Source organism: Nansenia antarctica (assembly GCF_963989245.1).
Source record: "Nansenia antarctica genome assembly, chromosome: 2".
Taxonomy (NCBI): Eukaryota; Metazoa; Chordata; class Actinopteri; order Argentiniformes; family Microstomatidae; genus Nansenia; species Nansenia antarctica.
The window spans coordinates 68,272,344-68,286,987 of record NC_137675.1 but is presented as its reverse complement, the minus strand read 5'-3'; the positions used below and the strand labels follow the sequence as shown (position 1 = coordinate 68,286,987).

The following is a 14,644-nucleotide window of genomic DNA, read 5'->3' as shown; positions in this document are numbered from 1 at the left end:
GTCCTGAACTTAACACCTGCATAATTAATTCGAAAACAGGTTACTCTGTGTTCTTCACACTGGAATTGTACCTAGATGCCTGAAGCTAAAAGTTATTCTATGGCATAGGAGGCCTGATGATAACCTCCATTATCACACAGGATTGTTCTGGTGAGTTTCATAAATTGACAGAACATGTGGTGGACTCTGCTGTGTCTTTCCCATTCAGATAATGCACAAGCCAGATGAAAAAAGGCCCTTGACTTTCAACAGCAGCGGAATTTAGCAGACAGAAGAAGATGTTAGCTCGCACATCATCTGACTTGGACGTAGACAAGCCCCTCCCCCCACTCCCAAAGATGTTTTTGCAGATCTACACCGTTCACGTGGGTGACCTTTTTTGAGGTAACAACTGTGAATTTCGCCGAAAGGTGACAAGTTTGCACCACTGCTTAATACAACACATGTGTTGCTAAAGCCGGGATTTAGCCGTAGACGCACATAAAAACGTATTCTGGACTAATATGCCTCCTACTATACACATGCCTTGTCTTTACAAGGCACTGTCATTGGATTTTACTGAAGAAACCACTGAGATTGAGAATATTTTTGAGGAAGTCGGAAATAACAGGTTTGCTCAAAGAAAGGAGATTGCATGATGGTCAAATCTGATGACTGATTCTACATGGCTAATGCATCATGAACAGAAACGTGATGATCTTCAAAGGATTTGTAATAGAATGCAGCTATCCTGCTGGGAATAGTACCTTTAATTAGTGCGGACATGTTTTGGACATGATGGAATAGAACAAACTGTCAAGTGTTTCCTTTGGAGATATACTTCCTCTTCATAATAAAGATGTCCACATGGCACATCCAAACAGCTCCAATATGCCAGGGAGGAAATTTACAGTGTGTCCCAGATTTGTTTGCCGTTATTAATGGGGCAGTGAAGAGGGAAGTGGTCTGTGGCTGCCAGCGCAATATCTGACCTCTGAGAGTGCATTAAATCAAAGCATTAGGGGCTGCAGTAATAAAGAGGACAGTGGAGGCAGGGGGCTCTCTCCAAAACAAACATGGCCCAGACGCAACATGGGGACAGAGGAGGCTGGGATCACACCCAGACGCTGCCCTGATATGGTTTTCAGGGGGCTGCCTTGATGACACTGAATCAAACCAGTGGGTCATCACGCCTCAACAGGGTCCAGTCAGGCTAGAAGATATACAGCACAGGGACCTGCATAGTTTCAATCGGAACCAGTGCATGGTTGATGCCATCTTGTACATACACAAATATAAGCTGCTCATTATTAGTGCCTGGCAATGAGTAGAGCTGTAAACACCATCTTTGATTGCAATGGTTTACTAATCTATCATGCTACTGGTTAATGACCACTTTTGTTTGAATAGCAGGATGTCATGATGTCATGATATCGAGATGAAGCATCTACTGCTTCTAATATTTCATTAACATTTGCATGTGTTTGTGTGTTTGAATGTAAATTAAAGGTAACCCAATATGTAGCTATTTCCCCTTGAAAATGTAATAAAATAACCATGCTGAATCATTACTTAAGATGCATTGGCAGTCTCTGACAGTGCGTGTACCTGCCAAGATCCTACCCTTCTGCCTGACTTTGCTTTTCCAAAATGTTCAGGACATTTCTGGGCATCTACCACTTGCTTTGGGCATATAACCTGTGACTTGCATGTGTGTGGCTCATTGGCTACCTACTGTACTGCCTGGGAGCAAGGCAAGTTTGTAAAATGTATTCAGATAATTTTTCATGTTTGACATTACATCCTTGTCTGAGTTTTGTTTGAGGAATAAAGAGATAATATATTTAAGAAATATCACATGAGAGGGAGTGTTGTTATACTGGATATCAGCACGGCTATGATTCGGTCGTAGGTACAAGGCCGCAGGTATTCAGTATAACAGCACGACCTCGAGTGTGATATTGCTTTTATACAATAGTTCTACAGCGTCATTTATTAGTTAACAGTAATAAGCAACAACAGATTATGATTTGTTTGTTTATTTAATAATTTATTTAGGCTCCGCCAACAAATAATTGAAAATTGTTCCGCAAAATTGTTCCGCAACTGAACTTCAACTGGACTGTTGCCTAGTAACCTGAATACAAACATCCGCAGTCTAGCTACTTTGTATCGTGTACATTTATCTGTACGTTTCCATTTATTGTGCAACCAGTGAAATATGACTCGGTTGACAGTCGCTTTGGTGGCATGTGTGAATGTGATTCAGACGAGTTGACATCAGATAGTACATTGCTCCATCGTTTCCTGTTCTCGGTCATTTAATAGAACACCTGTGCGGCGGAGTGATACATATAGTTAAAAGTCCCAGTGCTGTTATACTGTATATCGGCACTCATGGAATGCCTCTTGTCCAATCAAATTACTTGGTCGGAACTAACTGTTGTATAATTTTAAATATCCATTTGTTTGAAACTTTGGGTTTAGCAAGTGTCTCCATTGGCTGGCTCATTTCCGTGGACATGTTTCTGCAAACATTTCCCAACTAAATAACGACTGCATTTCAACCACACAGGTCCTTGGCTAGTTTCAAGGTCATGTAACTATTGAAACATGTGAAAATGATTGACAGTTTTATTGTTTCAGTTAGATGTTATTCCCATTGCAGGAAAAAGAAGGTGCAATCATACATATGGTGCCTTTAAGCTATACTTGACTAGCTATACTAAACAAAAAATGTGTTTAATGTATCATGTTGCCACATTGAAACACGGGCGTTCTCTATAACAAATACATATTCATGATTGACAGGCTTTTCAAAGTAGGTGGACATGACTATTTAGTGTGTCTTACCCTTCATCGCATGCATGGCTGCTCCAGGCTGACTGCATTTGCCATAATTGTGTCTGCCATAGGAGGCCTGATGATTACCTCCATTATCACCCAGGATTGTTCTGGTGGAGTTTCACAAATTGACAGAACATGTGGTGGACTTTGCTGTGTCTTTCACATTCAGATAATGCACAAGCCAGATGGAAAAAAGGCCCTTGACTGAGGAAACAAAAGGAATAAAATATGCAAGCACAAAGGCCATGCCTATCTTTGTGGGCCACCATTTATATGAGGTGGGGGGCAGGCCCTTTGTGCTGCCAACGCTTTTCTGAGCAATACACTGTTTTACAAAGATATTCATTGCCATATTGCTATAATTACTTAGGCCATTCTTTGGAATGTAGTGAAGGCTTTCTGACATTTCTAAAATTACATAGGGGTGGTTGGGGGGCAGTACACTTTCCACCTAGAAATGTCATCCTGTTTCTTTGATTGAGCACTGAGGCAGACGTCACACTACAGAGTGCTTCCGTTTTGCATTAACAATACAGCGGGTTACACCACACTCTCTTTTCAAAGCTATCACGTAGGGTAGACATACGAGTGTGAGGGACATAAGGATCGTAATAATACTGTGTGTCGACAGCATAGTAATTGAGCAGATGCTGTGTTGCTAAAATTCTAATTCTAGAACACTGGCTAGACAACATCTATCTGATTGAGCTGTACAGTAGGCCAGCCATTCGCTTTCTGTCTGTAGTTCGCAATGCTTTACACTGTTTTGCCACCACAAACCCGAGATGTATTGGAAGAAGAATGATTCAGTGTGTTTGTGAAGATCCATCTGTGTAACAGAACAGAAGGAGCCAGCTAAATGAGACTGGAACCATAAAATAGCTTGAAGAAACATATGCCCATTATAAGCAAGGCAAATTAAACTATCTGTTATTAAACACAAGGTGTAAAATTCCTTCCTCTGGCATCGCTCTGTTGGTTAACTAATTATCATGCCACATTAATTTTCTAAACCCTGAAGCGTTTGTTGAGTTTACCCAAGGTACAGTGAGTACGTGTTTAGTCCTGTAAAAAGTGGGTTTATTACAAAACAGATCTAAGAGTGAGCAATTCAGCATGGGCTGAGATGATGCAGAGCCAGGGGCTGCTGGGATTGCTTCATTTATATTCCACAGATTGCATCAGAAATTCAGAGACTGTTAATTGGAGACAATGTGGATAGAAACAGATATGGTGTGACGTGTGACCAAAACAATGGCATCCAAGATAAATTCCTTATTAGCACATGTTAATAATGACCGCAATAGGATCCCATGCTGTTCCACAGAATCCTCTACCTTTAATCATAATGTCAAGAGTAGCCCGGTGTCCCCAAAATAAGCTTAACTTGAGTTGGGTTAGATATGCCTGAATGGCCTTTGGTTGGCATGTTTGAATCAAGATGCATTGTTGTTGCAAATGCTCCCTTGCATCCATCTGTAGACATGTTTACAAATCTTTCATTTATGAGCGATTCCCAGCCCAGCAAGCACGGCCCAAGTGTGACGTTGATGAGGGACCTTGTAAGAAATAAGCTGGAGAGCTCCATTTCACCACAAACCTGTATTCATTTAGTTCTGCAGATTTATACAGCATGCTATCTCGCCAAGAAAATCCAGCATGACATGAGAGTTAATTTTGCCCTTCTGAAAAGAGGGTTAATCTTTCTTTCTTTCCCACAGCAACCTCAATCTTACTGTGGGCAGCATGCCTCCTATGATCCTGGGGCAGCAGCAGTAAATTAAATTAAATAAACCCATTAGTTACAGCACTGCTACCTTTTCACCTCTGCCAAGATGCGCTTTCATGGTAAGTTGGCCCTTTAAAAAAAACTAAAGGACACAGTATAGGATTGTGATGGCAAAGTCACCTTGAATCAACAGACATGGAGGCCTGTCCTCCTTGTTCATCACAGAGATCAATTAAAATAGCCTGTTTGCAACACAGCACAACCCCAATATGTTCTGCAGGTGTCTGAAGGTAAATGTATGCTTATTTAAAAATCAATTCATACTTAAGATTCTCTCTCCTCTTGTCTTGCAGACATGAAACAAACTGGAAGTCGATTGTAGTAGAAGGTGTCATCCCAAGCATACTTAAAATGAATCGGATGAATAACCAAGTGTAGCTCACATATCTCAAGAAAAGCCTCAGACAAAAGAGAGAGAGCTTAATCCCGCTACAGCCTGGGTATGGATTGGCATGTTCCCTCTTCTATTTTTCACTCTGAACTACATCTACTGAATATACTGTAACTGCAGTTTGACATCTACAGTGTTGTATCTTATTTCCTATGATACAAAACTTTGCAGCAAAATCACATGTTCACCAATTCAAGGAAAAATAAAGACCTTGGGGAAACATGTGATTGTATGTGTTTGTTTTTCATTTGTTTGTCTACGGTGTGTTGTGTTATGTGTACAGTAATTAAATATTACCACACATAATAGGGCTCATTCAGTCTATCTGTGTGCATATCACCCTTTGAAGTATAGTTAAAATCCAAGGAAATGTTATTTCTCTTTTAAGCACACAAACATCTATCTACTAATATGATTTCTCTGTACCACATTTTCGTGTGTGTGTGTGTGTGTGTGTGTGTGTGTGCGTGTGTGTGTGTGTGTGTGTGTGTGTGTGTGTGTGTGTGTGTGTGTGTGTGTGAAAGTGTGTGAAAGTGTGTGCATGCAGGCATGCGTGCGTGTGTGTGGCGGGGCATGCTGTGAGAAATAAACAGAAAGTATCACCCACATTAGCTAAGAGTTGGCTTCACATGGTTGGGAGGACTTAATGGCCCTATTAGAGAGGCAAAGCACGTCAACTCTCCCCTAAATCTCTAATGCCAATAATCCAAATTATCCAGGAAAAACAATCACCTTCTGATACACCAATTACTAATTAGCATAATCCCTAAAAGCATCCTTTCGGCTTAGTCCAAGTCTCAAAGGAGTTTGGCACATGCCGTAGCCTCTGTATAGAAAAACTTCCGCCATACTGACGGTGGGGAAAGCATTCATATGGCTGATTACTAAAGCATGCTTGAAAATGGCAGTTGAGACTTCAGAACCCAAATACATCGCATAAGAGTGATCTAAAAACAAACCAAAAAACTCCAGATGAAGATTTCCTCCTGAAAATTCCAATCACCACTCAACTAGATCATCTCTGTGTAAGAACTGTGTTGTGCGCAGTTTACACATCTAATACTCAGCTCCTACATTGTTTCACACTGTGCTAAAATTATTCTAGCGGAATACCCCATGGTGTTTTCAGGGAAAGAAAGAGCATGAATAAATAAACAACATAAAGCGATGAGAAACTTCAAAGGCAATGGGACAATCACAGCAAACAAGCTCCTGGAAGCCAATGAATCTGTTTGTCTTTGTTTGTGACAGTGACTCAGGGGTGTAAACAGAGGAATTAGCTCACACCTCCGGAGTCTCAGCACATCGCACTGCCATAATTGAATTAAGCCTGTCAGATTGTTGTTGAGCTATGGATGGTGTCATATGTCGCAAGCTGCTTTTGGCTGACAGGACCAACACATATCAATAGCAGAACTTTGCCTCCTAATTTGACACTTTGATGAATCCTTGAAAAATAAGACTATTGTTTATGGCAAAAAGCACCATCCCATCCAGCCTCCGATCTTAATGTAATTCCTTCACTATGGCGATATGGCCAAGCTGATGTATTTCCTACTGTATAGGCAATGTATGTACTGTAACATATCACGGATGTGCAGGTGGAATGATAATAGTGGTGGAGCCTGAAGCATGCAAGGAGAAGTTATGATTTTCATCCTCCCACATCCCTCAGCATAACACACTCCAGAAGTACATGTCAGGTCATGGGCACTATTTGAAACATGCTCCCAGCAGCCCTTGTGTCTTGGCTTCATGGCCATTCCTGTCAGGCTTCTGCTTTGACTGAAACAATGCATCAGCCCGCTTTTTGGTGTGTGTTACGAGACTGCATCCTTCACAGCCGATAAGGGGCATGCACAGCGCAAGTGCGATGAGAGGCGAAAGGAAAATTGGAATCTTGACAAGTATGATTGACATGCTTATTTGTCCCAAGGAAGTCTTATTCGCAGAGATTTAAAGATGGCTGTAAACCAGTATTCTGCCGAATGGAATCATTGTTCCTTCTGACTAGAAGCACATCATGGCAATTCTGTGGCAAGTAAATAATCCCTTGGAGATAGGAATCCTTTTAAGATTAAAATGACTTCAGCTTATACTTTATTTTTGATCCAAAATAAATCATTTAACAGGCAGGACTGTGGCTGTCATTTTCAGGCAATCCTTCCATGGTATGGAACAGAAATATGGGCCTAAGACTTCCCCGCTTCCCCATTGTCAATGAAGAAGAGCAGAATTCTATTTAGCTAGACACACACCTAAAGTGGGTCTAAGCCTTGATGGCAAATAATGCCACTGCCAGTTCTTTGTGCTGGCAAATTAAATCGGCAAATTAAATTCTAACCTTAAGTAAAGTCAACTTTTGGAATCAGAAGTTGATTGTAGCTTTTTGCAAGGCAGTAGGAGGAAATGAATATCGGTGAGAGAGAGAAAGAGAGATTGGGAGAGAGAGAGAGAGAGAGAGAGAGAGAGAGAGAGAGAGAGAGAGAGAGAGAGAGAGAGATAAAGAGAGAATGGCATTGATGTGAATAGTGAGCAGGAGTAGAATGAAATTGGCTGCACTAGCCTACAGCCAGAGAGAGTTCTCTCCCTAAGCCACAACGGATGCATCAGTATTACTTATTTCATAATTCTTGTGTCACAATAGAAATAGACTTAAGCCCTATTTGGATTGGACTAGTGTTACAGGGGAGTACTGGTTATGTAGTTATTACCCTGCAACATCTGTTTTTCAGAGGATGATTCGCATTGGATTAGTTTTACCCATGTCATTCATGTTGTGTTTTTCATCCAGAATTGACTGTTAAAGGCAGCAGGGCTGGTGCCACAACATACAGGGAGCATTGGATGTTCGCAATGAGGCACACATTTTTGACAAATTATATGATAATATCCATAATTGTGGATAGGCTCTATAACATACTGTATTACAACCGATCACCACAAGCTTCGGTGCCTATGAGCTTAGACATCACTTGATTTTTGAGGAAAGCATACCATTTTGTCCTTCCATCTTCCATTACAGAGACATTTTATCATGGACAGACAGCCGCAGCATGGTAACATCTGTGCATAATGACTGATGGAGAACAGGTTTTAGTTTTCTAATGTCATGATTTGATTTCTGATGAGGATCACAATATCATAGCTTTATTTAGCTATATAAATAAATAGATGTGCTATAAAAACGGAGGTCTGTCCATGGACCTATGTGCCTATGGCTCCTCCTTTGAAACTCTGAGGAATATTGTCCCTGTGTGTAAAATTCTACCCACGACCTGACCCGTCGGTCTCACCTCTGCCTCAGTGTCCTCCACAATGAGGTATAAGGCTTTGGTTTACAATGGTTATTTGTCAAATTATGTTGTAGTGGCGTTAATTGGCTTGCCAATATGTGCAGGTAAAATATCCAAGCAAGTAAAAGTAGGCTAAGCCTACAGTGGATATCTTAACACTTAACACTGACTTTCCTACTACTACCATCTATGTCACTTCCCTGGGGAGCCATTAATACTAGTACCCAGAGTAAGGTCTGGAGATGGCCATGTTGACGTTTCACATTGTAATCATTGAATTCGGTTACATTACCCTTGTAAAACTAATCATGTCCGAATAGGGATGAACCTAAAGGCTGACCCCGGAGTGACACAATAAATATCAATATATATTAATCTTGGGGCCACATTTTACATTAGTGAAACAAATGGCTTGTAAAAGTATATGCAGTTATTAATACACAAACGTAAACATAAAAAAGTGCAATTTAAAATGATGCTATATATTTGTATTTTTATTACTAATGAAGGAACACTCATTTATTGGGCCATTCGATCATAAAGTATTGTAGCGAATAGTGGGATAGAGAACCATTCAGGAGAGCATTCCCTCACGTTTCCCTATACCAATTCCCTGTCGACACACCTCTCCGATGGCCACTTCTCTCATTTCCCTCTTAACTCACTGGTTGTTGGGTAATATTTATGTCATCACAATGTATCATGTTTGCATTGACAGCAGTCAAAGATGCTGGAACAGGAAATAAATATGATTGCTGTTTTGGACGTTGGTAGAATCTCACAAGCTCTATAGTGCTTGGGAGCTTAATCAAGTGGAAAAGGGGGTGGGGGTGTTGAGACAGACCTGACTGCAGCAGTCCACTCACTCCACAGGCACTGGGGCATACTGCTAATTAAAAAGTTTAATTCCATGACTGCCGCGTTGGCATCAGAGTACCCAGAGGTGCGTCCTTGCGAGCCTTGGCACTGTCTTATCAGGGGTAGGCAGATTCTGCCGTGCTGAGGAGGAACGGAGACGAGGAGGCGCTGCAGCAGCACACAGGCCCAGCTGGAGGATGGAGGGATGGCATCTAGCCTGCTCAGGGATCTGGCCCACCTCCCTCCATCCCATCTCCCGGCTGACTGGAGTCACAGGCCCCAAGTCTGGTAGCAAGAGTCATGGGCTGAGCTGCATGTGGAGCTTCATGCTGAGGAAGGGGTAAACAAGGGATAAACGCTGGATTTAGACTCTCTGCTGCCTTGCTCAGCAGTGGATCGGTGTCTCCGACACACACTTCCTGTCAGAGGGTCCTGTCTTACTCCTGAAGGGTGCGGATAAAGCTGGGGCTTGAGTACATGCAGTCCCACAGTAACAGAGTCAGACATGGTGCTCTGACACTCCCAACACTTCTAGAATGTATTATTACAAAAAGAGATGGAGATGTGAAACTCTTTGCAGCAGCTTTGCACCATTCAGCGCAAAACAAGAGACCATGAATAGTAAAGTGGAGAAAAGAATGAGAGCACTTCATTGTATGGCCTTGGCTGAGGTAAGACCACTGTGTGGGCCTCAGAGCTGCGTAGGTCTGAACACATTGCAACTCACACAAAGAGAAAAGTCCTTGGTGATGAAAAGGCTGATTCTTTTCATCTCTCTTTAAAGGCTACATCATATGAAAGCCAGCATCTAGAAATGAAAAAAAGCCTTTACCTGAGGTGAAATGGCTTGAGGATGGAGAGCTAGAAAAACCATGCTGCTGCAGTAGCTGTTAGGGGTGCAACGGTTCTCGGTTTTATATTGAACCGAACGGTTCGCCATCCACGGTTCAATACGCACTAGGGAATGTCGGTTTTTCAGTTTATGCTGCGTTCCATTGAAAGTCGGAGGTCGAGCTTGTCTGGAATGCAGTTGCTTCTTGTTCAAATGTTTGTTCATGGCGAGCGGAGTTGAGAACATGGCAACAGAGGAAGCCCCGGATTGCTACAAATCTGCGTTGTGGGGTCATTTCGGTTTTGGCATTGAATACAATGATGAGGGAACGAAAACAGTGAACAGATACATTAATTGTTTCATGCGTGTCGTATATGCACATACGGTAATATGCCTAACAAGCTTTTAATTCTCCTATACCAGTAGCCTAAGAGGCACTTTTACATTTGAAAGTGTTTATTTAATGTTTTTACATTTGAAAGGGTTTTTTGTTTATACTTAAGCATATATTTTTAATATTATACTTTATATTAGAATATACCAGTCATATTCTGGAATGTGTCTGAATGTTAAAGTTCCATAAGTATAAGCAAAATAAAGTAAAGTAACAGTTTGTAAATAAATTGTAGCATTTATTTTCTCCTTACGCACAAAACACATAGGCTACTGAAACCAAACCAAAACCGTGACCCAAACACCGAGGTTCATACCGAACTGTGGGCCAACTGAACCGTTGCACCCCTAGTAGCTGTAGTAATGTTGATATTTACTTCATCACTTTATGAGCAGTATTGTAATGTGACATTACTGTTTGACACATTGTGAAACACAGGGCCATAGCCTTGCAAAGGTACAACACAGCTCACAAAGATTTACAGTCACATATCCTCAGCTTTTATCGCTTACGAGGTCAAAGCGTCGTTTTCACAACACAAGGATACAAGGGCCTGGAGACCTCAGAGGCATTTCAGAGCCATGCATTTCATTGACAGCTCACACAATATGATCTGTGCACAGTAAGACAAGCCAAAGAATCTCCCGAAAAAAATCAATTGTATTACAAGCAATAGAGTTGTTCATAAATACCAGTGCAATTAATCCTCTGTTGTTTTGCAGCACCTATTTAAACCACGATTGGCTTCCCAGCAGTGGTGTGATTCTTCCAATGATAGCAGAGCTATTATCATATGACACACAGAAAGAATTACCTACTCGATAAAAACTATAGCTTGTCTTCAAAAGCGGTAAGGAGTTTAACAAGGCATAAGGTCCTCCCCGACAAGCCTTTTAAACATTGTGTCAGGCGGTAAAATAAATGTCACCAGGGTGCTGCATCATATTTCAAGAACAAGAAGATTAACATACTCCTTGAGATATATATGCCCAGCGGATGAGGCATAAAAAGCCATTTTTACTTGATATTTATACATGATGAATTCCATATGCATCAGGCTTCTGTGGTACACTAAACCACGGCAAGCACACCTTCAGCAACACTATACACCTCCGGCTGTGTACGCTTTACTGGCTTCTCTGACTAAATAACTGGTTTTCTCCACAGACCTACAGATTCCACGCCATCACAAAGTGTAAAATGTGCCACCGCTGCACATCCAAATTGATTCAGTGCATTTGATGAGATTATTAGACTCAGCCTCCTAAAGCAACATTAAATGGTCGTCATCATCAGTTGATCATGATTTCAGTCCTATAAGATTAGCCACAGATTAGCCAGAGCACAGTGAAGTGATGTTTTTTTCAAGCAGAAGCAAAACAAAAATATTATGATATCCTAACAGATAACAAAATGGGTATGTGCTGTATTGTCTTAAGTATCAGGGTTGTGGACAGGGCACATAGCTCTGAACCCTTTTCCCTGTCACACCATAATACTTTTTACATTTTGGTCAACAGGAACAGGCGGTGTATATCCTTCTCATGGGTGAAAAAACCTAGGCTACCAGATTTTTAAATTCCTCCATGCATACGTCATCCCGAGGTTAACGTTACACAGAGGACGAAAGTAGAAATACATTTTAGAGCGCTTAAGGGATTTGGTTGGCTCAGGGGCACTAAAACACACAAGCACACTTTGGTGTTATTTATGTAAGCCTGTCACCTTCTTGTCTAATGAGCCCCACACCGTAAGCGTAATGAAACGGCTCGCATTAACACTGGGTAAATGAACATCCGAGAGCCCCCATCTCTCTGCAGTGAGATGAAGGCAGATGCTCCCCTACCCATAGCCCTGAGCCACAGCCTTTGCTGTAAAGAGCCACAGCACTGCTCTGGGCGCAGGGACTGTGTGTGTTGGCTTCATTCTCACCAGCTCAGTGAGTCCATCTGAAATCCACCATTCCCTTAGTCAAACATAATTTTGCTGGGATGACACTTTATTGCTAGTGTCACACGGATCATGATTGAATCCTACAATGTATTCTTTTATTTCCCTTTCTGTTTCTAATTTTCTTGTAAATCACAGTATAGGCAATAAGGAATAGTTATGGCAAACAAAAGAAGCACCTCTGACTGATTAACCTGGATGGGAGTACTGTACTGTAAGATCTAGAAATATTCCCAGGTGAAAAGACATGGGACAATACTTAGGATCTGAGTAGTAAAACACTTGGATTACCCGATCATAATTGTAATCTCAAATCTTTGACAAAATCTTAGACTTTATACAGGAACGCCAAAGTAATCATATTGAATATCTTGTAACTATCTTGTTATGACTAGGTGTGCACAAAGACATTTGTGACACATTGAGGCAAGATGTTGCGATTAGTGTAGTACAGTATGAATATAACATCTTGGTATGGGCATCCCAAATCCAGACTACACCACCACACTTCAGACCTGTTGCATAGGGCCAGTTCTGAACACCCATAGGTATTATTTACACAATGTGGAAGGTATTTTGCAATTAATGCACATGGATATATATATGGATTACCTACAGTACAGTACAGGGAGATACACTTTATGACATAATGAGAAATTGTACTGTATGTATGACTAGGATTATGACTATACTATAATTATTAATATATTTTATATATATATATATATATATATATATATATATATATATAATTTTTTAATATTAAATATTAAAAAGTAGAAAAAGCCAACCAATGGCTTGCTTTGGAAGTCGAGACCTCAGAACAGACATGGATGAAGTGAAAGTGGATGCGCGCACCTGTACCAATCCAGCCCCCTCTCGTAGTTCCTGTCGAAGAAATGTGGCTCATTTCCAACGGCTCTGACGTCGGGGTGGACCCTCAGAGCTTCAAGGAGAGCCCTGGTACCTCCTTTCTTTACGCCGATTATAATGGCTTGGGGCAGTTTTTTCTCCCCATAATCCGAGGTACAGTTCACCCTGAGTTCGTTGTCCGTGGTGCTGAATTCCTGGTGCTCCCTCTCCAGCGCGGTGGAGTGATACAGCGCCGCGGCTTTAGTTGGAGCCGCCTGAGTCCTGACCCACTCCAGTGTCCTTTGTTCGGTTTCCACATTCTCTTTGACTGTGGAAACTGTTTGTTCGGCAGCAGTTGCCTCTACCAGTTCCTCGTCGAGATATCCCTGAGAGGAAGTCGAATAAAGTTGCTCCCTTAATGTCGCGAAAGTTGTCTCCTCCGTCACCAGCCTCCCTGGGTACGCGTCGTTCTCTTGCAGGGGGAACTGTAACGAGTTGTAGCAGCTCATCAAGCTGTAGAACAAGTAGGTGACAGAGAGGGAGAGAGTGAACATGAATAAGATCTTCCGCGGCACTTTAGAGGTAAAAACCGAAGTGCTGGACCAAAATGCCATCTCTGATAGCAGTGATCCTCTCAAAGAAGTGGCCAGACATGTTTCCACCCCGAGTCTTGCATGGACACTCAACAACAATAATCTGTCACTATCAGCACTGCTCCGGCTGAAAACGCGCGGAGCTGGACCACTCCGACCTACCGCCAATTCGCATAGTTATAAAGGATAGAGGGGAAATAGATCGTTAAAATTCCGGAAGAATATCGCGTCCCCTTTCTTGAGGTATCGATTTCTTATTCCAACGCTGACAGCCTATGTCACAATTTATTGGACTGAATTTGCAGATTAGAAAGGCTGCGGTCTGGCGTCCGTCCAAATGAGCACCGTGGTTTGAAATGGGCAGAGTGTGATGGACGAAGTCTTGGCATTTTACGGAAAAAGAAAAAAGGGAACGGCAAAGTGTTTGAAGTAGTGTGCAAAGCACGTCTTCGTCAACCGCTGAGCTGTGAGTCCGGTCCACTCCTCCGTACACTGACAAGCACTACAGTAGATTCAAAACTGTCAATTACAAATCCGTTGGATCTTTCGAACAATGAGGGTATTCATAACTGCCACCCAGTCGTCCTCTCACTATGCCTACTAACTTTGTGCAGTAGAAAGTAAATAACCGTTGCATACATATTCATTCATTGCCTCCTCTCAGTGGCTAGGAATGTTGGTTGTTGTCCTTATGCCCTTTGTTGATTGGTAGATACGATGTGCGTATCAGCTGTGCGAGCTCATCCGAACCGAGCCACTATACAGTAGTACAAACAGCACAAGCTGAATGTGTACACCCACTTTTCGCAATCCTTTGCCAGAGTAGGCAATAAAAAAAAAACTGTGAAACGTCAAATATGACT

General features: G+C 41.8%; 1 protein-coding gene across 1 annotated transcript in view; it reads right to left on the bottom strand.

Moving 5' to 3' along the window:
- The window catches only part of hs3st4 (heparan sulfate (glucosamine) 3-O-sulfotransferase 4), a gene marked incomplete at its 3' end in the record, with an annotated part of 71,650 nt that extends 57,812 nt beyond the window's left edge, over positions 1 to 13,838 (bottom strand). Inside the window, exon 1 of the mRNA XM_080550639.1 lies at positions 13,195 to 13,838. Within this exon, the coding sequence (XP_080406765.1) occupies positions 13,195 to 13,802 (608 nt within the window). The 5' untranslated portion in view covers positions 13,803 to 13,838. The remainder of the gene's footprint in view (positions 1 to 13,194) is intronic.
- Between the last annotated feature and the right edge of the window lie 806 nt (positions 13,839 to 14,644).